The sequence below is a fragment of the Pristiophorus japonicus genome, chromosome 7 (assembly GCF_044704955.1).
Source record: "Pristiophorus japonicus isolate sPriJap1 chromosome 7, sPriJap1.hap1, whole genome shotgun sequence".
In the NCBI taxonomy this organism is placed as follows: Eukaryota; Metazoa; Chordata; class Chondrichthyes; family Pristiophoridae; genus Pristiophorus; species Pristiophorus japonicus.
In genome coordinates this window covers 88,667,022-88,694,913 of record NC_091983.1, presented here as the reverse complement: position 1 = coordinate 88,694,913, position 27,892 = coordinate 88,667,022, and the positions used below count along the sequence as shown (strand labels likewise).

At 46.8% G+C, this 27,892-nt stretch overlaps 1 protein-coding gene and 1 long non-coding RNA gene across 3 annotated transcripts in view; one reads left to right on the top strand and one right to left on the bottom strand.

Moving 5' to 3' along the window:
* The window catches only part of LOC139267192 (uncharacterized), a 108,042-nt gene that overhangs the window by 70,061 nt on the left and 10,089 nt on the right, over positions 1-27,892 (bottom strand). The gene's annotated exons all lie outside the window — the stretch shown is intronic.
* dnmt3ab (DNA (cytosine-5-)-methyltransferase 3 alpha b) overlaps positions 1-27,892 on the top strand; it is a 725,841-nt gene that overhangs the window by 697,465 nt on the left and 484 nt on the right. For both annotated transcript variants that reach the window (XM_070885120.1, XM_070885118.1), the window contains one exon: positions 1,645-1,763. In XM_070885120.1, coding sequence (XP_070741221.1) covers positions 1,645-1,763 — 119 coding nt within the window. The remainder of the gene's footprint in view (positions 1-1,644; positions 1,764-27,892) is intronic.

Sequence of the window (27,892 nt, the reverse complement as noted above, 5' to 3'; positions counted from 1 at the left end):
CACGTTTATGTATGGTATCGAGATAGCTGTCACAGTGCTTTTATCTTGCGACACTCAACCATTCCCCCCAAATTTCGAGCCGACCACCAGCGTAACAGGATGTCTGCTAGGAGCAGGGAGGGTGGGGGGGCGGGCAAGGGATACCCTCAACACACGATGGCTCATGACACCTATCCACAACCCCACCACGACTTAGCAATACAGGTAAAATCAGTGCCAGGGGACCACCAGAATCATAACAGCATTATTTTCCTACAGTACTGCTGCTGCTGGTATGTAAGAGAGGGATAAAGACTATCAACTGCCAGAATATCCTACATACATTGATGAAATTTGGCAAAGTATTAGGATATTAAAACAAATAAATCACGCTGCGATCCAGGCTACTGAAATCTTGGGAACATTTTACAAATGCTGCCATTGAAATACACTTGCAAGAGCACTATGGGTCCATAGTATACTTGTTTCGTACCCCGTGTACTTGGCTCCACCCACAGCAATTGAGGCCATGCCAGTGACAAGTTGGTTTCAATATGGTCTGGTGCCAGACCGGTTTGTTTTGTTCCTGTAAAGTTGTTTGCTGTTCCATACCAGATGTCATTTTTGTGTTTTTATTATTTTCATTGTCGTCACTTGTCATGCTCGATTGTCTGGACGTTTCCATTGTTTTGTAAGCAGTAGAAATATTTCACTGTGGGAATGAAGCTAACAAGTGTTTGCACTCTGCAACTACAGACTGTGGCAATTATCACAAAAATAATGGATTCCTGATATTTGCATGATTTCTGTTTTCTTTTTGTGAGATAAGCATACTAACTGCTTTCTCTAAATATCTACTTCCACAATTGTAGGATGAAAAAGGTTTGCGACAAATATTTCAAATTCTACCTGTTTGCCTCTCCCACATCAATGGACTTTGTGCACTAGGTCACATGTTGGTTTGTGCTGTGACATGTGACTCAGTGAGAAAGTAGGTCTAACAGGAGCTGAGCTTAACTTTTCAACACCTTCGAATCTCGAACTCATAACTATTTATTTGGTTATGCACCATATTTGGTATTTGTTCAGATTTTATCAAAGTTTTTTGATGGTCTGAACCTGCCGGTAAGCCATGTTCCCATTTTCCAAGTTTGCCTTTTGCTGTATAAAAAGGATCCAAACCCTACCCATAACGTAAAATAATCAAAAAGCAATACTTATCATTTGCCTCCATCGTGATATACTGGTTCTAATTATTGTTTTTATAATATAACATTATTCTCAAAATTATAATTGGGCAAACTTATTATTGAAAGTATATTATCCTTTTCCCACCAATGAAAATTGATTGTCACTGATAATGTTACATAACATACCGAGCTAGAAAATATTTGATCCTAGACTATATTTTTCTTTAAACAATGTGCTCAATTCCAAAAAGACTATCTGTTTAGCTTGCTTTATATTTGAGCGTGGAACATAAAACGAGCGTGAAACTTGCAGCTCATATTGCATTATGAATATATGGAAAACCATATGTGTTTATATATTATAGTACCTCAGTAACTTTTTATAAAATGAAAGCTTCTATTATTTTCATTAGTTTGTGATTTTTTTTGTTATTTTGATTTTGTTTTGGTCTTAAGCATAACTTTTTTCTTTTAGTTCAACAAAGTGCGAACCATCACCACTAGATCTAATTCTGTCAAGCAGGGCAAAGACCAGCATTTCCCAGTCCTAATGAACGAGAAGGAAGACATTCTCTGGTGCACTGAAATGGAAAGGTACACTTGTTTTTCTCATATCTAATCTCAATTTTTCACTTCCAATTACAGTGGTAGAATGCTTATCTCTCACCATCAATACAGCACAATTGAATATTGATGAGGCATGGTTTAATAAAATGTTCTTTATTGCACATCATCTTCTATGAGAGCAGTAACTTGATAGATGGATCTTCCCACATTGTGTAAAATGAGTCCTAACCAGTCCCAGTATTTGTGAAATGGATAATCTCACCTCCTCTTACTCTTTATAGTATATATTATTCATTTACTTGTTAATATAGCCAATACAATTTGAACTGACTTTGCCCATATTTGTCTCATTTGCTTAGGTTCAAGTATTTTCTCCTTTATTTACATCTGTAGTTTACTTTTTAAAACCTCCTATGGGTTTTTCTATACTTTTCTAGCATTCTGAAATCTTGAGCTTTGGCAAGTCCATATGCAACCAATAGATTTGCCAGTGTGTCACTGTGGTCTGTTGCTCGCCCTGTGAGCAGTACTTAGCATTCAAACTGCAGAAACAATTAAAAGATGATGGCTTGAGTGTCTCCAGTAAGTATTTTAATCCATTATATAACATTGGTAGCATTGGGGGAAACAAAAACCAGAGCGTGACAGGAAGGGACAGAATCTATAAACATTAGAGTGTATCAGAATCTGGGGCCAGAGCAGGAGAAATTGGTAAGAAAACACATTTAAAAGATCTTTATCTGAAGGCACGCAGCATTCGTAACAAATTAGATGAGCTGTTGGCACAAATAGTTACAAATGGGTATGATCTGGTAGCTATATCAGAGACGTAGTTTCAAGGTGACCAGGACTGGGAACCAAACATTCAGGGGTACTTGACAATTAGGAAGGACAGACAGAAAGGAAAAAGAGGTGGAGTAGTTCTGTTGATAAAGGATGGAATCACTGCAATAGTGAGAAACGATATTGGCTCTAATGATCAGGATATTGCAAAAGTTTGGGTGGAGATAAGGAATAATAAGGGGAAAAAGTTACTTGTGGGCATAGTCTATAGGCCCCCTAACAGTAGCAACTCTGTTGGTCGGAGTATAAACCAAGAAATAGTGGGGGCTTGTAAAAAGGGAACAGCAATAATCATGGGTGATTTTAACCTCCATATTGATTGGACAAATTAAATTGGTCATTGTAGCCTTGAGGAAGAGCTCATAGAGTGCATAAGGGACGGGTCCTTGAGCAGTATGTCACGGAACCAACCAGGGGCAGCCTATCTTAGATCTGGTCCTGTGTAATGAGACAGGATTAATAAACAGTCGCCTAGTAAAGGATCCCGTTGAAATGAGCGATCATAGCATGGTTGAATTTCAAATTCAGATGGAGGGTGAGAAAGTTGGATCTCAAACCAGCGTACTCAGCTTAAATAAAGGAGACTACAAAGGTATGAGGACAGAGTTGGCTAAAGTGGACTGGGAAAATAGATTAAAGTGCGGGACGATTGATGAATAGTGGCCTACATTTAAGGAGATATTTCATAAGTCTCAAGAAAAATATATTTCAGTGAGGAGGCAAGGGTGTAAAAGAAAAGATAGCCATCCGTGGCTAATTAAAGAAATAAAGGATGGTATCTGTTGTGTATGGAGAAAGAGTCAGACTGAACACTGTGAGCTCAAAGTAAAGTGTGGACCTTAATCTTTTATTGCAGGTCTCCAGATTGCCTCTCCAACCTGTGAAGCCTCCTCAAATACCTGTGCTCGCAAGGGATTATGGGATCCCTTGGGACTCCAGGGGATGAGCCCTCTGGTGGCCGCACAGAGTAAATACAAGTATACATCGAAAACAACACTCCCCGCCCCACCTCCCAAAGGCAATAGTGTGACTATTTACAATGTGAGTCGATCTGGGGCCCTTCCTGCCCTGGTTGATTGTCTCGGTGTGAAAGCTGGTGTTGTTGAATCATTTGTTGGGCCCTCGCTGGGCTGCTGTGCAGCTGGCCTTGCTGGGCTGCTGTGGATGATGGGTTCTGCTTCGTGGTCAACCGTGATGCCGGTTGCCACTGGTGTGTATGTTGGGGGATAAAAAAGGTAGGTCCAAGGTGGGTTGCTCAGGATAGTCCGTGAATCTGAGTTTGATTTGGTCCAAGTGCTTCCGGTGAATGAGTCCGTTTGAAAGTTTGACCTGAAACACCCTGCTCCCCTCTTTGGCCACGACAGTGCCGGGAAGCCACTTGGGACCTTGTCCATAATTAAATACAAATACAGGATCATTGATTTCAATCTCACGTGACACATTTGCGCTATCATGGTATGCACTTTGTTGAAGCCGCCTGTTCTCTACCTGTTCATGTAGATCAGGGTGAACTAACGAGAGCCTTGTCTTAAGCACTCTTTTCATGAGCAGTTCAGCAGGTGGGATCCCAGTGAGTGAGTGGGGTCTCATGCGGTAGCTAAGCAGGACTCGGGATAGGCGAGTCTGCAGTGAGCCTTCAATTACCCTCTTCAAGCCTTGCTTGATGGTTTGCACTGCTCTCTCTGCCTGACCATTGGACACTGGTTTAAACGGGGCAGATGTGACATATTTGATCCCATTTCAGGTCATGAATTCTTTGAACTCAGCACTGGTAAAACATGGTCCATTGTCGCTCACCAGGACATCAGGTAGGCCGTGTGTGGCAAACATGGCCCACAGGCTTTCAGTCGTGGCAGCGGACGTGCTAGCCGACATTATCTCACATTCAATCCACTTGGAGTACACGTCTAGAACCACAAGGAACATTTTACCCAAGAACGGGCCTGCAAAGTCGACGTGTACCCTAGACCACAGTTTGGAGGGCCAAGACCATAAACTTAGCGGCGCCTCCCTGGGTACATTGCTTAACTGCGAGCATGTATTACATCTGTGAACGCAGGACTCTAAGTCCGCATCGATACCAGGCCACCACACGTGGGATCTGGCTATCGCTTTCATCATTACGATGCCTGGGTGGGTACTGTGGAAGTCATTTAGGGTTAGGGTTAGGGTTAGGTGTCTCTGCCCTTCTTGGGGACCACTACTCAATTGCCCCACAGAAGGCAGTCTGCCTGTATAGACATTTCATCTTTGTGCCACTAACGGTTTTATCTCTTCCTGCATTTCCACTGGGACACTGGACCAGCTCCCGTGAAGTACACAGCTTTTGACTAGAGTTAATAAGGGGTCCTGGCTTGTCCAGGTTTTGATCTACCGGGCAGTGACGGGTGATTGCTCACTCTCAAATGCTTCTATAACCATGGCTAGATCTGTGGGCTGCGCCATTACCCGTGGTGGGCAATGGCAGCCTACTGAGAGCATCGGCGCAGTTTTCTGTGCCTGGCCTGTGGCGGATGGCGTAGTTGTATGCGGACAACATGAGCACCCATCTTGGGATGCGGGCCGATGCGTTGGTATTTATCCCTTTACTCTCTGAGAACATGGATATAAGTGGCTTATGGTCAGTTTCCAATTTGAATATTAGCCCAAACAAGTATTGATGCATTTTCTTTACCCCATAGACACACGCTAACGCTTCTTTCTCAATCATGCTGTCGGCTCTCTCAGCCTTAGATGAGAGAGCCTGGATGCATAAGCAACCGGTTGCAGTTTCCTGAAATCATTAGCTTGTTGTAATACACACCGGACGCCATATGACGACGCATCACATGCTAGTACCAAACGCTTACATGGATCATACAACACAAGCAATTTATTTGAGCATAACAATTTTCTCGCTTTTACAAAGGCATTTTCTTGGCTTTTGCCCCAAACCCATTCATCCCCTTTTCGTAATAAGACATGCAGTGGTTCTAACAGTGTGCTGAGACCCGGTAAGAAGTTACCAAAGTAGTTCAGGAGTCCCAGAAATGACCGCAGCTCCGTCAAGTTCTGTGGCCTCGGTGCGTTCTCGATTGCCTCCGTCTTCGTGTTGGTGGGCCTGATGCCATCTGCCGCAATCCTCCTTCCCAGGAACTCCACTTCAGGCACCAGGAAAACGCACTTCGAGCGTTTTAACCTGAGCCCCACGCGGTTGAGTCAACTAAAAACCTCCAGGTGCTGCAGATGTTCAACTGTGTTCCGACCCGTGACCAAGATGTCGTCCTGGAAGACCACGGTGTGCTGGACTGACTTCAGTAAGCTTTCCATGTTTCTCTGGAATATCGCCACTGCCGATCGGATTCCAAATGGGCATCTGTTATAAACAAAAAGACCTTTGTGCATGTTGATGCAGGTGAGGGCCTTCGATGATTCCTCCAGTTCCTGCATCATGTTGGCTGAAGTCAGATCCAGATTCGTGAACATCTTTCCTCCCACCAGCGTTGCAAAGAGGTTGTCGGCCTTTGGTAGTGGGTATTGGTCCTGCAGGGAGAAACGATTGACAGTTACTTTGTAATCGGCACAGATTCTGACGGTGCCGTCTCCCTTGAGGACTGGGACGATAGGACTGGCCCACTCATTGAACTCGATCGGGGAAATGATGCCCTCTCTTTGCAGCCAGTCTAGCTCGATCTCTACCCTTTCTCTCATCATGTACGGTATTGCTCTTGCCTTGTGATGGATGGGTCGTGCCCCCGGAATTAGGTGGATCTGCACTTTTGCTCCTTGGAATTTCCCGATGTCTGGTTTGAACAGCGAAGGAAATTTGTTTAAGACCTGGGCGCACGAAGTGTCGTCAGTGGGCGATAGCACTTTGACGTCATCCCAGTTCCAGTGTATCTTTCCCAGCCAGCTCCTGCTGAGCAGCGTGGGACCATCGCCCGGTACCACCCAGAGTGGTAACTTGTGCACCACTCCATTGTAGGAGACCTTTACGGTAGCACTGCCGATTACAGGAATCTGTTCTTTCGTGTAAGTTCTTAGTTTTGTGCGAACTGAGGTCTTGTTGCTCCACAACCTTTCGAAGTCTTTTTTGCCCAGGATGGACTGGCTCGCGCCCGTGTCCAGCGCCATTGATACCGGGAGTCCATTTAGTTCAACATTCAGCATTATCGGGGGACAATTCGTGGTGAATGCGTGCACCCCATGTACCTCTGCCTCCTCGATCTGAGGCTCTGGTTCATCGTGATCCTCCGTAGATCTGTCCTCCTCTGCAACATGGTTGTTTGCAGGTTTAACAGGCTTTGCAGCTCGCCTGCACACTCGTTGGAGGTATTCCATTGTTCCACAGCCCTTGCAAACGTACTCTTTGAATCGGCATGAATGGAAACGATGATCACCCCCGCAGTGCCTACAAGGTGTTAATGGCCTTGCATTCATCACTCTTGATGGTGGACTCTGAGACATTTGTGGACGTGTAGCTGCAGGTATGTGTGACCTGCCCTGTACATTACGATTCGAAAACAACATCACTTTGTTCACAAAACTTGTAGCAGCACTTGTGTGCTGAGAGATTTGCTTCATATTGTCACTGGTGGCAATGAACGCCTGGCCTATCGCTATGGCCTTACTCAAGGTTGGGATCTCTGCAGTCAAATGTTTGCGAAGTATGGTTTCGTAGCCAATACCAAGTATGAAAAAATCTCTGAGCATGTGCTCCAAATGTCTTTCAAATTCGCAATGTCCTGCAAGGCATCTAAGCTCGGCGACATAACTCGCCACTTCTTGGCCTTCAGACTTTTTGTAGGTGCAGAACCGGTACCTCGCCATCAGAACGCTTTCCTTCGAGTTCAAATGCTCTCGGACCAGTGTGTACAAATCGTCATTTGATTTCACCGTGGGTTTCGCTGGAGTGAGCAGATTCTTTATGAGGCCATACGTTGGTGCCCCACAGATGGTGAGGAGGATCGCTCTTCGTTTGGCAGTGCTCTCTTCTCCATCTAGCTCATTGACCGCAAAGTATTGGTCGAGTCGCTCCACAAATGTTTTCCAATCATCTCCTTCTGAGAATTTCTCCAGGATGCCCACTGTTCTCTGCATCTTTGGGTTTGCTATCTGTATCTCGTCGCCAGTTGTTGTGTATGGAGAAAGAGTCAGACTGAACATTGTGAGCTCAAAGTACAGTGTGACCTTAGTCTTTTATTGCAGGTCTCCAGAGTGCCTCTCCAACCTGTGAAGCCTCCTCAAATACCTGAGCTCCCAAGGGATTATGGGATCCCTTGGGACTCCAGGGGATGAGCCCTCTGGTGGCTATACAGAGTAAATACAAGTATACATATATAACAGTATCCAATTAAAAACAAGGGCATACAAAGTGGCCAAAACTAGTGGGAGGACAGAAGATTGGGAAGCTTTTAAAAGATCCAGCAAAGAACGACTAAAAAAATGATTAAGAGAAGATAGACTATGAAAGTAGACTAACATGAAATATAAAAACAGATAGCAAGAGTTTCTACAGGTATATAAAAAGGAAAAGAGTGGCTAAAGTAAATATTGGTCCCTTAGAGGACGAGACCAGGGAATTAGTGATTGGGAACGTGGAGATGACAGAAACTCTGAACAAATATTTGGTATCAGTCTTTATGGTAGAGGACATAAAAAATATCCCAACAGTGGATAGTCTAGCGGCTATAGGGGGAGAGGAACTTAACACAATCACAATCACTAAGGAGGTGGTACTCAGTAAGATAATGGGACTAAAGGTGGATAAATCCCCTGGACCTAATGGCTTGCATCCTAGGGTCTTTAGAGAAGTTGCGGCAGGGTTAGTGAATGCATTGGTTGAAATTTAGCAAAATTCCCTGAATTCTCGGGAGGTCCCAGCAGATTGGAAAGCCGCAAATGTAACGCCCTTATTTAAAAGGAGGCAGACAAAAAGCAGGAAACTATAGACCAGTTAGCCTAACATCTGTGGTTGGGAAAATGTTGGAATCCATTATTGAAGAAACAGTAGCAGGACATTTGGAAAAACATAATTTAGTCAGGCAGAGTCAGCATGGATTTATGAAGGGGAAGTCATGTTTGATAAATTTGCTGGAATTCTTTGAGGATGTAACAAATAGGGTGGATAAAGGGGAACCAGTGGATGTAGTGTATTTGGACTTCCAGAAGGCATTTGACAAGGTGCCACATAAAAGGATACTGCACAAGATAAAGGTTCACGGGGTTGTGGGTAATATATTAGCATGGATAGAGGATTGGCTAACAAACAGAAAACAGAGAGTCGGAATAAATGGTTCATTCTCGGGTTGGCAATCAGTAACTAGTGGGGTGCCGCAGGGATCAATACTGGGACCCCAACTATTTATAATCTATATTAACGACTTGGATGAAGGGACTGAGTGTAATGTAGTCAAGTTTGCTGACGATACAAAAATGGGAGGAAAAGCAATGTGTGAGGAGGACACAAAAAACCTGCAAAAGTACATAGACAGGCTAAGTGAATGGGCAAAAATTTGGCAGATGGAGCATAATGTTAGAAAGTGTGAGGTTATGCAATTTGGCGGAAAAAATCGAAGAGAAAGTTATCATTTAAATGGAGAAAATTTGTAAAGCGCTGCAGTACAGCGGGACCTGGGGGTCCTGGTGCATGAAACACAAAAGGTTAGTATGCAGGTACAGCAAGTGATCAGGAAGGCCAATGGAATCTTGGCCTTTATTGCAAAGGGGATGGAGTATAAAAGCAGGGAAGTCTTGCTACAGTTATACAGGGTATTGGTGAGGTTGACTTATGAGGAAAGGTTGAGTAGGTTGGGCCTCTACTCATTGGAATTCAGAAGAATGAGAGGTGATCTTATCGAAACGTATAAGATTATGAGGGGGCTTGACAAGGTGGATACAGAAAAGATGCTTCCACTGATAGGGGAGACTAGAACTAGAGGGCATGATCTTTTAATAAGGGGCCGCCCATTTAAAACTGAGATGAGGAGGAATATCTTCTCTCAGAGGATTGTAACTCTGTGGAATTCGCTGCCTCAGGGAGCTATGGAAGCTGGGTCATTGAATAAATTTAAGACAGAGATATACAGTTTCTGAACCAATAAGGGAATAAGGGGTTATGGGGAGCAGGCAGGGAAGTGGACCCGAGTCCATGATCGGATCAGCCATGATAGTATTAAATGGTGGACCCTGGTCGCCATTTTGGAGCATGGGCAGGAACATCGGCAGGACCCAGGTACAGAAGAGTGGGAAAGTCGGGGCGGATGAGCGGCGAGTGTTTGTGGTGAGATGCGGTGAATGTTTGTGGCGGAGGAGCGGCCAGAGATTGTGGCGGAGGTGCAACAGATGAGGGTACGGGGCCCAGCAGAGCAGAGGGCCCAGGGGCAGCACGGGCCAGCCCACACTGCGATATGTGCGCGCGCTAGGTCCGTACAGCAGAGCAGGTCTCCAGTCGTCTTGGTTAATCCTTGCCACTGGACCAAGACCTAGCTCTTGTGGTGGCTGGTATGCAACGGTCACCACACATTAAAGAAATTCACACACAGGCATCTTCCACCCCCTCAATTGGACTTCAGGACTGGAACATCGGGTTCTTCATCGAAATACCTATGAACTCGTGGAAGCAAGTTATCCTCGTTCTAGGGACCGCCTATGATGATGATGAAATGGCAGAGCAGGCTCAAGTGCCGTGTGGCTTACTCCTGCTCCTATTTCTTATAAGAATGAGTTCAGCCCATTGAGCCTACTGTGCGATTTTTTGATCATAGCAGCTCTTTGACCTGGATTGTACTCCACTATACTGCCCAAAATTGTGCAGTGGTGGAAAATTGGTCAGGGAGGACTACTTCTGCATCCCTGTCCCAACCTAAATGTTCATGTTAAGGCTGCATGTAGATGACAATTGGTAGTCCAACTGTCAGTGCTTTCTGCCATTGAACCCACTGACCCCAGGACAATCATGAAGGAGTGGTAGTGATAGTCCTTGGGGCAGCAGCAGAAGGCCCACTGATGTCCTGATTGGAAGGAGAGGACCCTGTCCCCCGCCTTACGCCCCAACCACTCATTGCATAAAGACCTCGGCCCAGTCCAAGGTCTAAAACTAAAATCACCCTTTCAATATTTTAGACGTTTCTAAATTCTTAAATTTGTCCTTGTCTCTTTGCAACAGTGGACCTGAAGGAAGATAGGTCATGATTATGATGGGGTTGGGGTGGCAAGCAGATGTCCCAACACACACCTCTTCTAGCAGGTGATGGGATATCCAGCCCATTATCTTTTTAATCCCAATTTCTCACCCCTCTCTATAACAATGTTCTTATTTCCCAAGTATTTATCTATTTACCCTTTGAACACCTGAATTGATTGAATCTGTGGCCTTCTGAGGTCACAGATTCACAGTCTTGTGTAAGAATTAAACACTGCTGGTCTATAGATTTAACAACTAACAATTTCTTCTATTCCATTGCAGTTAATTCCTTCCTATGCCCTTCAAAATCTGAGTTTGTTACTCCCCTTTCTTCCCTTCAAGCCTATTATTGAATTCAACCAAAAATATGGGCACTATTTCCAAGATGTTCCCCTACTGGTTCATTACTTATAACTGAAACAAGTAGTGTCTATTGCAGTTGGCTTTAAGATACACTGCTTTAGGAAACCTTGAATGTATACTGAAAATCTATTCCATTTTCTATTTTGTTCTGCAATTTCTCTCTTAATCTATATGCAAGTTAAAATCTCTCATTACAACCACACTTGTTTCTTCTTATAGGCCTCCCTGATCTGCATGTACATACATTCATAAGAACATAAGAAATAGGAGCAGGAGTAGGTCACCTGGCCCCTCAAGCCTGCTCTGCCATTTAATAAGATCATGGCTGATCTGATCATGGGCTCAGCTCCACTTCCCTGCCCGTTCACCATAACCCTTTATTCCCTTATCGCTCAAAAATCTGGCCATCTCCGCCTTAAATATATTCAATGACCCAGCCTCCACAGCTCTCTGGGGCAGAGAATTCCATAGATTTACAACCCTCAGAGAAGAAATGCCTCCTCATCTCAGTTTTAAATGGGCAACACCTTATTCTGAGACTATGTCCCCTAGTTTTAGTTTGGCCCTATGAGTGGAAATATCCTCTCTGCATCCACCTTGTCGAGCCCCCTCATTATCCTATATGTTTCGATAAGATCACCTCTCATTCTTCTGAACTCCATTGAGTATAGGCCCAACCTACTCAACCTATCTTCATAAGTTAACCCCCTCATCTCCGGAATTAACCTAGTGAACCTTCTCTGAACAGCCTCCAAAGCAAGTATATTCTTCCTTAAATATGGAGACCAAGACTGTACGCAGTACTCTTAAGTGTGGCCTCACCAATACCCTGTATAGTTGTAGCAGGATTTCTCTGCTTTTATACTCCATCCCCCTTACAATAAAGGCCAACATTCCATTTGCCTTCCTGCTGTACCTGCATACTAACTTTTTGTGTTTCATGCACAAGGATCCCTGGGTCCCTCTGTACTGCAGCACTTTGCAATATTTCTCCATTTAAATTAGAATTTGCTTTTCTATTTTTTCTGCCAAAGTGGATAACCTCACATTTTCCTACATTATACTCCATCTGCCAAATTTTTGCCCACTCACTTAGCCTATCTATATCTGTTTGTAGATTTTTTGTGTCCTCCTCACAATCTGCTTTCCCACCAGCTTTGTATTATCAGCAAACGTGGCTACATTACAGTCGGTCCCTTCATCCAAGTCATTAATATAGATTGTAAATAGTTGAGGACCCAGCACCGATCCCTGCAGCACCCCACTAGTTACTGTTTGCCAACCGGAAAATGACCCATTTTTATGTCATCGTGGTAAAGTCGATAAAGTACTCCCACCAGTGTTTTGCATTCTTTTCCTTAGCTCAAGCTATACTGGTTCTGGCTGCTGATAACACTCATCTAGATCCGACCTTTCTACTACCATGATGGTGCTCTCTTACATACATTCTCAATCATTTCTATATATTTCTGTAGCTTGGTGTATTAAGTTCACAATCTTGCCCAATAATTAGCAAATTGTACCCTTCCAGCTGCAAATGTGCTTAGAATGCCTTAATTTTATTTATAATATGACATTACAAATGAAAACACCACAAGTATGAGAACTGCACAAGTATGGGAGACAATTTTCTGAGTTTGCGCTGCTGATGAGAACCCTTGCTCGCCAACAACACATATTGGAAAATCACAAGTGGCCTGCCATTGATTTTCAGTGGCAGCGAAACTTAGGAAATTGCCCATAATTGTATCAAACCAAACAAACTGCTAAATCTGGACCAGTTGAGGTAGAAATTGGTATGTTTACACCAATTTTTAGAGCCTAAAACAGACACAAAGCATTCTGTGCACACATTGGTCCCACTGCCAAATTCATGGGGCTCATTTTTTAAGTATCCCAGGTGGCCAGCTAAAACAAATATTAGGCCACTTGAATATGTTAATGAGAGGTTTACCATTGACGGGATTGAAGACCGATAAATCCCCAGGGCCTGCTAGTCTGCATCCCAGAGTACTTAAGGGTGGCCCTAGAAATAGTGGATACATTGGTGGTCATTTTCCAACACTCCATGGATTCTGGATCAGTTCCTATGGATTGGAGGGTAGCTAATGTAACGCCACTTTTTAAAAAAGGAGGGAGAGAGAAAACAGGGAATTATAGACCAGTTAGCCTGACATCGGTGGTGGGGAAAATGCTGGAATCAATTATTAAAGATGTAATAGCAGCGCATTTGGAAAGCAGTGGCAGGATCGGTCCAAGTCAGCATGGATTTATGGAAGGGAAATCATGCTTGACAAATTTTGTAGAATTTTTTGAGAAGGTAACTAGTAGAGTGGATAAGGGAGAACCAGTGGATGTGGTGTATTTGGACTTTCAAAAGGATTTTGACAAGGTCCCACACAAGAGATTAGTGTGCAAAATTAAGGCACATGGGATTGGGGGTAATGTATTGACGTGGATAGAGAACTAGTTGGCAGACAGGAAGCAGAGAGTGGGAATAAACCGGTCCTTTTCAGAATGGCAGGCTGTGACTAGTGGGGTACCGCAAGGTTCAGTGCTGGGACCCCAGTTATTTACAATATATATTAATGATTTGGACGAAGGAATTGAGTGTAATATCTCCGGGTTTGCAGATGACACTAAGCTGGGTGGCAGTGTGAGCTGTGAGGAGGATGCTCAGAGGCTGCAGGGGGACTTGGACAGGTTAGGTGAGTGGGCAAATGCATGGCAGATGCAGTATATTGTGGATAAGTGTGAAGTTATCCACTTTGGTGGCAGAAACAGGAAGGCAGATTATTATCTGAATGGTGACAGATTAGTAAAAGGGGAGGTGCAACGAGACCTGGGTGTCATGGTACATCAGTCATTGAAAGTAGGCATACGTGTACAGCAGGCAGTAAAGAAAGCAAATGGCATGTTGGCCTTCATAGTGAGTATAGAAGCAGGGAGGTCTTGCTGCAGTTGTACAGGGCCTTGGTGAGGCCACACCTCAAGTTTTGTGTGCAGTTTTGGTCTCCTAATCTGAGGAAGGACGTTCTTGCTATTGAGGGAGTGCAGCGAAGGTTCAGCAGACTGATTCTCAGGATGGCAGGACTGACATATGAAGAAACACTGGATCAACTAGGCTTATATTGACTGGAATTTAGAAGGATGAGAGGGGATCTCATCGAAACATATAAAATTCTGACAGGATTGGACAGGTTAAATGCAGGAAGAATGTTCCCGATGTTGGGGAATTCTAGAACCAGGGGTCACAGTCTAAGGATAAGGGGTAAGCCATATAGGACCGAGATGAGGAGAAACTTTTTCACCCAGAGAATTGTGAACCTCTGGAATTCTCCACCACAGAAAGTTGTTGAGGCCAGTTCATTAGATATATTCAAAAGGGAGTTAGATGTGGCCCTTATGGCTAAAGGGATCAGGGGGTATGGAGAGAAGGCAGGAGTCGGGTACTGAGGGAATGATCATCTATGATCATATTGAATGGTGGTGTAGGCTCAAAGGGCCGAGTGGCCTGCTCCTGCACCTATTTTCTATGTTTCTATGTTACCACCTGTTGAAGAACCCTTTCCAGCCTAGGGCCTGATTTTCTGGATGAGAATGTGACCTACCTGGTGACCACCACTGAAAAGGTCTATAAAAAATATATTTTTTAATGTGGAACAAGAAGAAGCGGGAGTGCTCCTGCTCACTCTACAACACGCCCGACAGAACCCTTAAGTCAGAACCCTTAAGTCACCACCTGTGCAAAGAAGAAATGAGGAGAGTTGCTCCATCCCAACTACTTTCTCCTTCCTAGTTGTATGATCTCCTCCCTCCCCAACAGCAACATCAGTGCACAGCGACAGTTACCATGTGTTGAGTGAATGTGTCTTATAGTCTCACCCCGAGCATCTATATGCAGAATTCTGAGCTAACCGAGCAAAAAGTCAACACCTTCCCTCATACATTAAAAGTCGGCGCTGTGAACTACATAAGGTGGCCAGCAACAAGCTCAAAATAATAGTCAAGTAACTGCAAATTGCTCTTGGAGCATGGGAGTGAGAGAAGGTGAGGGGGGCGGTGAGGGGGATGGGATGGGGAATGGGTGGGGATGGGGAGGGGGTAGTACCGGAGGCGGGCAGAGGGATGGGAGGGTCAGCAAGTTGATCGTGGGCCAGAGAGCAGCACAGGGGTGGGGGTGGTCGTCAAGTCAACCGCGGGTCGGTTGAGAGGGGGGTTATTGTCAGGATCGGGGCCAGGGAGCATTCAGAAGAGCAGGGTAGGGGGTGTAGAGATTGCGTTCCGGGAGCTGCACGGGGAGCAGCAGAGGGTTGGGGATGTTGTCAGCAAAGATCACCAGCCGGAGTAGCAGACGGGAAAGGCCACATGGTGGGGATCGGAGGCCTGCGAGGTAACTGTTATGTATGTAAACCTGTAATTACCATGTCTAACCACCAGAGGGCTTATCCCCTGGAGTCCCAAGGGATCTCACAATCCCTTGGGAGCACCTGTATATAAGGAGGCCTCACAGGCTGGAGAGTCACTCTGAGATCTGTAATAAAGGACTACAGTCACACTTACTTTGAGCTTGCAGTATCTAGTCTGATTATTTATCCAAGACATAACAACTGGTGACGAGATACAGATGATGAACCCCACCGCAACAATGCAGAGAACTGTAGGCATCCCTGAGAAATTTTTGGAGAGAGATGATTGGGAAACCTTCGTAGAACGACTTGACCAATACTTCGTGGCCAATGAGCTGGAAGGAGAAGGGAACGCTGCCAAACGAAGTGTGATCCTCCTCATCGTTTGCGGGGCACCAACGTATGGCCTCATGAAAAACCTGCTCGCTCCAGCAAAACCCACAGATAAGTCATACGATGAGTTGTGCACACTGGTCCGGGAGCATCTCAACCCAAAGGAAAACGTTCTGATGGCGAGGTATCGGTTCCACACATACAAGATGTCTGAAGGCCAAGAAGTGGCGAGCTATGTCGCCGAGCTAAGGCGCCTTGCAGGACATTGAGAATTTGAAGGACACTTGGAGCATGTGCTCAGGGACTTCTTTGTACTTGGCATTGGCCATGAAGTAATATTTTGCAAACTTTTGACTGTAGAGACCTTGAGTAAAGCCATAGCGATAGCCCAGGCGTTTATCTCCATCAGTGACAATACCAAACAAATTTCCCAGCACACTAGTGCTGCTGCAAGTACTATCAACAAAGTAACGTTGTTTTCGAATCAAAATGTACATGGCAGGACTTACACGCCTGTAGCTGCATGTCCGCAGATGACTCTGAGTCCGCCATCAAGGGTGGTGAATACAAGGCAATTAACGCCTTGTTGCCGCTGCCAGGGTGATCATCGATTCCATTCATGCCGCCTCAAAGGATACATTTGCAAGGGCTGTGGAACAATGGGACACCTCCAATGTATGTGCAGGCGAGCTGCAAACCCTGCTAATCTTGCAAACCACCATGTTGCAGAGGAGGACAGATCCACGGTGGATCATGACGAACCAAAGCCTCAGACCGAGAAGGCAGAGGTATATGGGATGCACACATTTACAACAAAGTGTCCCCCGATAATGCTGAAGGTTGAATTAAATGGACTCCCGGTGTCCATGGAGCTGGACATGGGCACAAGCCAGTCCATAATGAGTAAAAAGACTTTCGATAAGTTGTGGTGCAACAAGGCTTCAAGGCAGTCCTGACTCCCATTCGCACTAAACTGAGAACATACACAAAGGAACTGATTCCCGTAATTGGCAGTACTTCCGTAAAGGTCTCCTATGATGGAGTGGTGCACGATTTACCACTTTGGGTGGTACTGGGCAATGGCCCCACGCTGTTCGGCAGGAGCTGGTTGGGAAAGATACGCTGGAACTGGGACGACGTCCGAGCGCTTTCGTCCGTCGACGACACCTTGTGGGCCCAGGTCCGAAGCAAGTTCTCCTCATTGTTCGAACCAGGCATCAGGAAGGTCCAAGGAGCAAAAGTACAGATCCATTTGATTCCAGGGGTGAGACTCATCCATCACAAGGCGAGAGCGGTACCTTACATGATGAGAGGGTGGAGATCGAGCTGGACAGGCTGCAACGAGAGGGCGTCATTTCGGCGATCGAATTCAATGATTGTTCCAGTCCTCAAGGGAGACGGCGCCGTCAGCATCTGTGGTGATTATAAAGTAACTATCAATCATTTCTCACTGCAGAATCAATACCCGCTACCAAAGGCAGATGACCTACTTTCGATGCTGGCGGGAGGGAAAACGTTCACGAAGCTGGACTTGACCTCGGCCTACATGACGCAAGAGCTGGAGGAATCTTCAAAAGGCCTCACCTGCATCAACACACACAAAGGTCTTTTTGTTTACAACAGAGGCCCGTTTGGGATTTGATCAGCCGCGGCGATATTCCAGAGGAACATGGAAAGCTTACTGAAGTCGGTCCCGCGCACCATGGTCTTCCAGGACGACATCTTGGTTACAGGTCGGGACACCGTCGAGCACCTGCAGAACCTGGAGGAGGTTCTTAGTCGGCTTACTCGTGTGGGGGTCAGGCTAAAACTTTCGAAGTGCGTTTTCCTGGCGCCTGAAGTGGAGTTCCTGGGGAGAAGAATCGTGGCGGACAGCATCAGGCCCACCGATTCGAAGACAGAGGCAATCAAAAACGCACCAAGACCACAGAACGTGACGGAGCTGCGGTCGTTTCTAGGACTTCTGAACTATTTTGGTAACTTCTTACCGGGTCTTAGCACATTGTTCGAACCCCTGCCAAGAAAATGTCTTTGAAAAAGCGAGGAAGCTGTTATGTTCAAACAAATTGCTTGTGTTGTACAATCCATGTAAACGTTTGGTACTAGCATGTGATGCATCGTCATACGGGGTCGGGTGTGTATTGCAACAAGCTGATGAATTTGGCAAATTGCAACCAGTTGCTTATGCATCCAGAAGTTTGTCTATGGCCTAGAGGGCCTACAGTATGATCAAAAAAGAAGCGTTAGCGTGTGTTTACTGGGTAAAGAAAATGCATCAATATCTGTTCGGGCTCAAATTTGAATTGGAAACCGACCATAAGCCGCTTATAGCCCTCTTTTCTGAAAATAAGGGGATAAATACGAATGCATCAGCCTGCATCCAGAGATGGCGCTCAAGTTGTCCGCATACAACTACGCCATCCGCCACAGGCCAGGCACAGAAAACTGTGCCGATGCTCTCAGTAGGCTGTCATTGCTCACCACTGGGGTGGAGATGGCACAGCCTACAGATCTAGTTATGGTAATGGAAGCATTCGAGAGTGAGCAATCACCTGTTACCGCCCGACAGATTAGAAACTGGACGAGCCAGGACCCCTTACTGTCCTTCGTAAAAAACTGTGTGCTCCACGGGAGTGGGTCGAGTCTCCCATTCGAGATGCAGGAAGAAATAAAGCCATACCAGCGGCGCAAAGATGAAATGTCTATACAGGCAGACTGCCTCCTATGGGGTAATTGGGTAATTGTGCCAAAAAAGGCAGGGACACTTTCATCAGTGATCTCCAAGTACCCACCCAGGCATCGTAATGATGAAAGCTATAGCCATATCCCACGTGTGGTGGCCCAGTATCGATGCAGATTTAGAGTCCTAGGTGCACAAATGTAACACATGTTCCCAGTCAAGCAATACACCCAGGGAGGCGCCACTAAGTTTATGGTCTTGGCCTTCCAAACCGTGGTCTTGGGTTCATGTCGACCATGCAGGCCCATTCTTGGGAAAAATGTTTTTAGTGGTTTTAGATGCGAACTCCAAGTAGATTGAATGTGTGATAATGTCGGCAAGCATGTCTGCTGCCATCATTGAAAGCCTACGGGCCATGTTTGTCACGCACGGCCTACCTGATGTCCTTGTAAGTGACAATGGGCCGTGCTTTACCAGTGCAAATTCAAGGAATTCATTACCCGCATTGGGATCAAACATGTCATGTCTGCCCCGTTTAAGCCAGCGTCCAATGGTCAGGCAGAACGAGCAGTTCAAATAATCAAGCAGAGCTTGAAAAGGATAACTGAAGGCTCACTACAGACTCGCTTATCCCGAGTCCTGCTTAGTTACCGCACAAGACCCCATTCGCTCACCGGGGTCCCTCCCGCTGAACTGCTCATGAAAAGGGCACTTAAGACAAGGCTCTCGTTCGTCCACCCTGATCTATACAAACAGGTAGAGAGCAGGCAGCTTCAACAGAATACATATCATGATCGCGCAAATGTGTCACGCGAAATTGAAGTAAATGATCCTGTATTTGTGTTGAACTATGGACAAGGTCCCAAGTGAATTGCTGGCACTGTTTTGGCCAAAGAGAGGAGTAGGGTGTTTGTGGTCAAACTTGCAAATGGATTCACCTGCAGAAACCACTTGGACCAAACCAAACTCAGATTTACGGACTATCCAGAACAACCCACAATAGACTCTACCTTTTACGACCCTCCAACACACACACAAGTGGCAGCCAACCCAGCGGTTGACCATGAAGCAGAACCCATCACCCGCAGCAGCCCAGCAAGACTCACCACCCCCAGCAGTCCAGTAAGGCCAACTGCGCAACAGCCCAGCGAAGGCCCAACAAATGACTCACCAACACCAGCATTTGCACCGAGACGGTCAACCAGGGAAAGGAAGGCCCCAGACCGACTCACATTTGTAAATAGTTACACTATTGACTTTGGTGGCGGGGGGGGGGGGGGGGGGTGGGGGGATGTTGTTATGTATGTAAACCTGTAATTACCATGTCTAGCCACCAGAGGGCTTATCCCCTGGAGTCCCAAGGGAACCCACAATCCCATGGGAGCACCTGTATATAAGGAGGCTTCACAGGCTGGAGAGGCACTCTGAGATCTGTAATAAAGGACTACGGTCACACTTACTTTGAGCTTGCAGTATCTACTCTGACTCTTTATCCAAGACATAACAGTAACGAAGGCCTGGAGTGGGGGGAATTGGTGGCCTGAGGTAGCGGATCGGAGGTCGCGCGGGGGGCGGGGGGGAGATGTCTGATCACGGGGGTGGGTTAGACAGGGACGCTGGATTCAGGAGGCAAGTGTTTCACGAGGCCTGCAAAACTCAACCAGATAATGTTAAATTCAAAAATGGAGGTTAAACAGAGGCTTCCAGCCTCATTATAATATTAAGATCGACGACCCGCCTTCTGGCAGCAGACTGGCTACCCCCCCGTCCTGCTTCCGTTAAAGCCAGAAGTCAATGGGTTGGAGGCAGGTTCATGTCGGGATTCAGATTTTACTTTAACTACCCACATGCCCTCAACCCATTCATTCTTTTCGGTTAAAATTTCCCCCTAGATGTCAGACAAGCAGTTTGACAACACAGAAGCAGTAGAGTATATTTACACCAATTTTTAGAGCCTAAAACAGATGCAAAGCATTCTGTGCAGACATTGATCCCACTGCCAAATTCATGGGGCTCATTTTTTCGGTACCCTGGAGGCAAAACAGATATTAGACCACTTGAATATGCTAATGAGGGGTCTACCACCTGTTGAAGAATCCTTTCCAGCCTCGGGCCTGCTTTGCCCAGATTTTATGAATGTGGATGTGACCTAGCTGGTGGCCACCACTGAAAAGGTATATAAAAATATATTTTTTAATGTGAAACAAGGAGAAGCAGGAGTGCTCCTGCTCACGCTACAGTACGTCCGACAAAACCCTTAAGTCACCACCTATGCAAAGAAGAAATGAGGAGAGAGATTTGCTCCTGTTATGTATGTGAACCTCACCTGTGTGTCAGACTTGCCACTAGAGGGCACACCTGTGGGAGACCGATGGGTCACCCGTGTACCCTGGTGCAAGCAGGTATAAAAGGGAGTCCATCATGCTGCTGACTCACTTTGGAGTTATATTAAAGAGACCAAGGTCACAATGGTTTGCGCTTACAACACAGTCTCGTACTTACAACACAGTCTCATGGAGTTATTCCAAACTTAACAACTGGCGACGAGTTACAGTTCACGAACTTTCACACGGAAATGGCTGCCGTTGGTATTCTTGAGAGGTTTGTTGAGGGTGATGATTAGGAAGCCTTCGTTGAGCACCTCGAACAGTACTTTATGGGCAATGAATTGGACACGGCTGAAACAGAGATCAAGCTCAGGGCATTTCTCCTCACCATATGTGGGTCATCGGTATATGGCCGCCTTAAAAATTTGCTGGCACCGGTCAAACTAACGGACAAATCTTACGCAGAGCTATGTACGCTGGCTAAGGAACACCTCAAGCCAAGGGAGAGCATCGTAATGGCCAGGTATCACTTTTACACACACCGTCGCACCAAGGGCCAGAACGTGGCGAGTTTTGTCACCGACCTAAGACGCCTTGCGGGGCAGTGCGACTTTGCAGGATCCTTGGGGGAAATGTTGCGGGACTTTTTCATCCTTGGAATTGGCCACGAGGTCATCCTTCGCAAACTGCTGTCTGGCAAATCCCTGGATCTAAGCAGGGCCATCACGATAGCCCAAGCCTTCACATCCATGAGCGAAACACAAAACAGATATCTTCACAGAATCGAAGCTCACCGGCAAGTACTGTGTTTAAAATAATGCCTTCAGCAGGCAGGATTGTACATGGTAGGGCCCACACGACCACAGAGGCCAGGCCCAGGGTGACTCAGGCAGCTGGGGAGTGCTAATGTGAATCCATTAACACCATGCTGGCGCTGCAGGGGCAGTCACAGAGCCCATCAATGTCGATTCAAGCACTACGTGTACAAGGGCTGTGGAACAATGGGGCACGTCCAGCGAATGTGCAAGCGACCTCGGACACACCACGTGGCAAAGTCAGCAGAGAGCAACCGATCCAGCGCGGATCACACTGAACGAGCAGGAGAGGCAACTCAACCGGAGAATGAGGAGGAAGTGTATGGCGTACACACTTTCACCACCAAAAGCCCTCCGATAATGTTAAAAGTCAAACTTAACGGCTTTCCAGTCTCCATGGCATTGGACACGGGGGCGAGTCAATCAATTATGAGCCATAAGGCTTTTGAGAAACTGTGGAGTAACAAGGCACAGAGGCCAAAACTGAGCCCGATTCACACAACGCTGCGCACTTACACCAAAGAACTCATACCAGTTATCAGCTGTGCGGCAGCGAAAGTATCGTATGATGGAAGGGTGCATGATTTACCACTATGGATTGTACCAGGCGATGGCCCAACGCTGTTTGGCAGGAGCTGGCTAGGCAAGATCCAGTGGAACTGGGACGACATCAAAGCACTGTCCTCGGTGGATGACGCCCCGTGCGCCCAGGTGCTAAACAAATTCCATCTTGTTCCTGGGGCACGGCCCGTTCATCACAAGGCCCAAACAGTCCCATATATGATGCGAGAGAAAGTCGAAATCGAGCTGGACAGACTTCAACGAGAGGGAATCATATCGCCAGTCGAGTTCAACGAGTGGGCCAGTCCAATTGTGCCAGTACTAAAGAGCGATGGGACGGTCAGAATCTGTGGGGACTACAAGGTGACGATCAACCGAGTCTTGTTACAGGACCAGTACCGGCTACCCAAAGCGGAGGACTTATTTGCAACGCTAGCAGGGGGAAAGTCGTTCACGAAACTAGATCTAACCTCCGCTTACATGACACAGGAGCTGGCTGAACCGTCAAAGAAGTTGATGTGCATCAACACGCACAAAGGACTGTTCGTGTACCACAGATGCCCCTTTGGGATTCGCTCGGTGGCGGCCATCTTCCAGAGGAACATGGAGAGTCTGCTGAAATCAGTTCCATGCACCGTGGTGTTCCAAGATGACATCTTGATCACTGGTCGCAACACCACCGAACACTTGCACAACCTGGAAGAGGTTCTAAAGCGACTGGACAGAGTGGGACTCAGGCTGAAACGCTCCAAGTGTGTTTTCTTGACTCCAGAGGTCGAATTTCTGGGGAGAAAGATTGCGGTGGACGGCATCAGACCCACGGACTCCAAGACGGAGGCCATCACGAATGCACCCAGGCAACAGAATGTGACGGAGCTGTGTTCATTCTTGGGACTCCTCAACTGTTTTGGTAACTTTCTACCGGGGTTGAGCACTTTGCTGGAACCCTTGCATTTGTTGCTACGCAAGGGGACGATTGGGTTTGGGATAAATTTCAAGAAACTGCCTTTAACAAGGCTAGAAACCTGCTATTCTCTAACAAGTTACTTGTATTGTGTGACCCATGTAAACACTTAGTACTAGCTTGTGATGCGTCATCGTATGGGGTCGGTTGTGTGTTACAGCAAGCAAATGTGTCAGGCAAACTGCAACCGGTTGCATATGCGTCCAGAAGTTTATCCAAGGCTGAAAAAGCCTACAGTATGGTTGAGAAAGAAGCGTTGGCTTGTGTATACGGAGTTAAGAAAATGCACCAATATCTATTTGGTCTCCAGTTCGAGCTCGAAACTGACCACAACCGCTTACTTCACTGCTCTCAGAAAGCAAAGGCATCAACACCAATGCTTCGTCCCGCATCCAAAGGTGGGCACTAACATTGTTTGCGTATGACTATGTAATCCGCCACAGACCAGGCACAGAGAACTGCGCTGACACCCTCAGTCGGCTGCCATTGCCCACCACTGGGGTGGAAATGGCGCAACCCACAGACTTGCTTCTAGTAATGGATGCTTTTGAGAGCAAGGGATCACCCGTCATGGCTCGTCAGATCAGGACCTGAACCAGCCAAGACCCCCTGCTATCACTAGTAAAAAGATGCATCCTCAATGGGAGCTGGTCGGGGGTTCCCGGGGAAATGCAAGACGAAATTAAGCCTTTTCACCGACGCAAGGACAAACTGTCAGTCCAGTTGGATTGCCTCCTATGGGGGAATCGCGTGATTTTGCCCAAAAAGGGCAGGGAAACGTTTATACACGACCTACACAGTACCCACCCAGGCATATTCATGATGAAAGCTGTCGCCAGGTCACACGTCTGGTGGCCCGGCATTGACCGAATTAGAGTCATGCATACAGCAATGCGACACTTGCTCACAGCTGAGCAACGTACCCAAGGAGACCCCCCTGAGCCTGTGGTCATGGCCCTCCAAGCTGTGGTCCAGGGTCCACGTAGATTTCACTGGCCTCTTTCTAGGGAAGATGTTTCTAGTAGCAGTGGACGCTTACTTAAAATGGGTTGAATGTATAATAATATCATCATGTACATCCACTGCCACCATTGAAAGCCTCAGGGCCATGTTCGCCACCCATGGTTTGCCCGACATCCTTGTCAGTTACAATGGACCATGTTTCACCAGCTCGGAATTCAAAGAGTTCGTGACCCGCAATGGCATCAAGCATGTTAGGTCTGCCCCATTTAAGCCCGCATCCAACGGCCAAGCGGAACGGCAGTCCAAACAATCAAGCAGAGCTTGAAACGTGTAATGGACGGCTCCTTGCAGACCCGGTTATCTAGGGTCCTGCTCAGCTACCGAACGCGCCCCCATTCGCTCACTGGGGTTCACCCTGCAGAATTGTTAATGAAAAGAGCACTCAACACCAGGCTCTCCTTAGTCCACCCGGATCTCAATGACCACGTAGAAACCCGGCGGCACCGGCATAACGTGTACCATGATCACGCGGCGACCTCGCGTGACATTGAAGTCAATGATCCGGTGCTTGTTCTAAATTACGGTCACGGTCCCAAGTGGATTGCTGGCACTGTCTTAGCCAAGGAGGGGAATAGAGTGTTTGTTGTGAAATTGTTGAATGGGCAAACGTGCAGAAAGCACCTGGATCAGACCAAACTGCGATTCACAGACTACCAAGAACAGTTTGAAGAAGACCCTACCATCTATGATCCACCAACACACTCCCAACCAGCAATTGACCTCGCTGTCAACCACAAGAATGAACCCACTTCACTCGACAGTCCGATCAGACCAACCGAGCTGCCGTGCAGCTATGATCTGACCAACTCACCCATGCCAGGATGTCAACTCAGGTGATGGACCAGGGAACGCAGACTGCCAAATCACCTCAACCTGTAAATAACTTGTACTCAAGACTTTGGGGGGAAGTGATCTCATGTATGTGAACCTCACCTGTGTGTAAGACTTGCCACTAGAGGGCACACCTGTGGGAGACCGATGGGTCACCTGTGCACCCTGGTGCAAGCAGGTATAAAAGGCAGTCCACCATGCTGCTGCCTCACTTTGCAGTTATATTAAAGAGACCAAGGTCACAATGGTTTGAGCTTACAACAGAGTCTCGTGGAGTTATTCCGAACTTAACAACTCCATCCCAACTACTTTCTCCTCCCTAGTTGTATGATCTCCTCCCTCCCCAACAGCAACTCCAGTGCACAGCGACAGTTACCATGTGTTGAGTGAATGTGTCTTACAGTCTCACCCCGAGCATCTATATGCAGAATTCTGAGCTAACCGAGCAAAAAGTCAACACCTTCCCTCATACATCAGAAGTCTGCACTGTAAACTACATAAGGTGGCCAGCAACAAGCTCAAAATAGTAGTCAAATAACTGCAAATTGCTCTTGGAGCACGGGAGGGAGAGAAGGTGAGGGGGGTGGGGATGGGATGGGGATGGGGAGGGGTAGCACCAGAGGGGAGCAGAGGGATGGGTGGGTTGGCAAGTTGATCGCGGGCCAGAGGGTAGCACAGAGGTGGGGGTGGTCAGCAAGTCAACCGCGGGCTCGTTGAGCAGGGGGAGTGATCATGAGGATCGGGGCCAGGGAGTGGCCTGAGGAGCAGGGGGTAGGGATCGTGAGGATCGGGGGCCAGGGAGCGTTCAGAGGAGCAGGGTGGAGGATGTAGATATTGTGTTCCGGGAGCTGCACGGGGAGCAACAGAGGGTTGGGGGTGTTGTCAGCAAAGATCGCCAGCCGGAGCAGCAGACGGGAAAGGCCACATGGTGGTGATCGGAGGCCTGCGAGGTAACGGAGGCCTGGAGTGGGGGAATTGGTGTCCTGAGGGAGGGGATCGGAGGTCGCGGGGAGCGGGGGGAGATGTCTGATCACGGGGGTGGGTTAGGCTGGATTCAGGAGGCAAGTGTGAAGGTACTTCTTTTCACTTACCGTCTGGATCCAGCAGTGCTCGCCATACAATAGCTGGTGAGTTTCACGAGACCTGCAAAACTCAACCAGATAACATTAAATTAAAAAACGGAGTTTAAACAGAGGCTTCCAGCCTCATTATAATATTTAAATCGACAACCCACATTCTGGCAGCAGACTGGCTGCCGCCCCGTCCTGCCTCCGTTAAAGCCAGAAGTTAAATGGGTTGGAAGCAGGTTCATGTCGGGATTCAGATTTTACTTTAACTACCCACATGCCCTCAACTCATTCATTCTTTTCGGTTAAAATTTCCCCCTAGATGTCGGACAAGCAGTTTGACAACACAGGGGCAGTAGAGGAGTTTCGAGAGATCATGGAGAGGTAGAACTAGGTGTCATCAGCGTACATGTGGAAGCTGACCGCACGTTTTTCGATGTTGTTGCCAAGGCATAGAGATGAATAAGAGGAAGGGAACAACGATAGATCCTTTGGGAGCTCCAGACATAACAATGTGTGCAGGAAGAGAGATTATCTGGCTATGATTGAATAGGTAAGAGTGGAACGAAGCAAGGGCTGTCTCACTGTACTGGACAACAGGCAATATGCGTTGAAAGACAAAATTATATTCAACCATGTCAAAGACAGCAAAGAGGATGAGGAAGATAGTCCATCATTCTCACAGTGACAGATGTAATTTGTGACTGATTAGGACTATTTTAGAGCTGTTGCAGGGGCAGAAACCTGATTGGAGAGATTCAAAAATGGAGTTGCAGGAAAGATTAGCATGAATTTCGGAGGCAACAACGCATTCAAAGACTTGACAGAGATATTGGAGGTTGGAGATAGAGTGGTAGTTTGCGAGGACAGAGGGGTCAAGGGTGTGTGTTTTGAGTAATCTCAGCTTTCTCTTTAAGTCCCTCCATTTCCTCACACCAACCTATCTCTGCAATCTCCTTCAGCCCTCTATCCATGTTTCACAGTACAGGTGCCAGGTAGAACAGTGCAATGGTAAATTGCAGCTTACAACAAAAATTATGTTTTAGCCTCACATTATTACAAAATGCAAAAAGTAGAATGATTGCTACTTCTGGGTATCAAGTCATGGTTGTGACCTGGTTATATGTGAGAGTCAGAGGTATGGAAACATTCTGCATGATAATTAGTTTATAGAATGTTCAATCCACTGATGGGAACAGACTTTCTCGAATAGCTAGGCCATTTCTTTATACCAGCTGGGGCTCCAAAGTCAGCTGTTTGTAGTGAAAGGCAGTACAAATTCAAAATGTTCTTGTTTAAATCTAACAATCTCCCAGTTTTCTTCTAGAAATTAGATATTGCAGGTATTCTCCATATTAATTGAATTAGGTCTACTTATATATATCATCATAGGCGGTCCCTCGAACGAGGATGACTTGCTTCCACAGGGGTTCACAGATGTTTCAAATAAGGACCCGATATTCCATGTCCTGAACTCTAATTGAAGGGTGGAAGATGCCTGTGTGTGGATTTTTTTTAACGTGTGGTGACCGTTGCACACCAGCCACCACACAGGCTTGACAGAGCTAGGTCTTGGTCCAGTGGCAAGGGTTAACCAAGACGACTGGAGACCTGCTCTGCTGAACAGACCTAGTGCGCACACATATCGCAGTGTGGGCTGGCCCATGCTGCCCCTGGGCCCTCGGCTCTTCTGGGCCCCGTACCCTCATTCGCCGCACTTCTGCCACGATCTCTCACCGCTCCTCCGCCACAAAACACTCGCCGCTCCTCCATCAT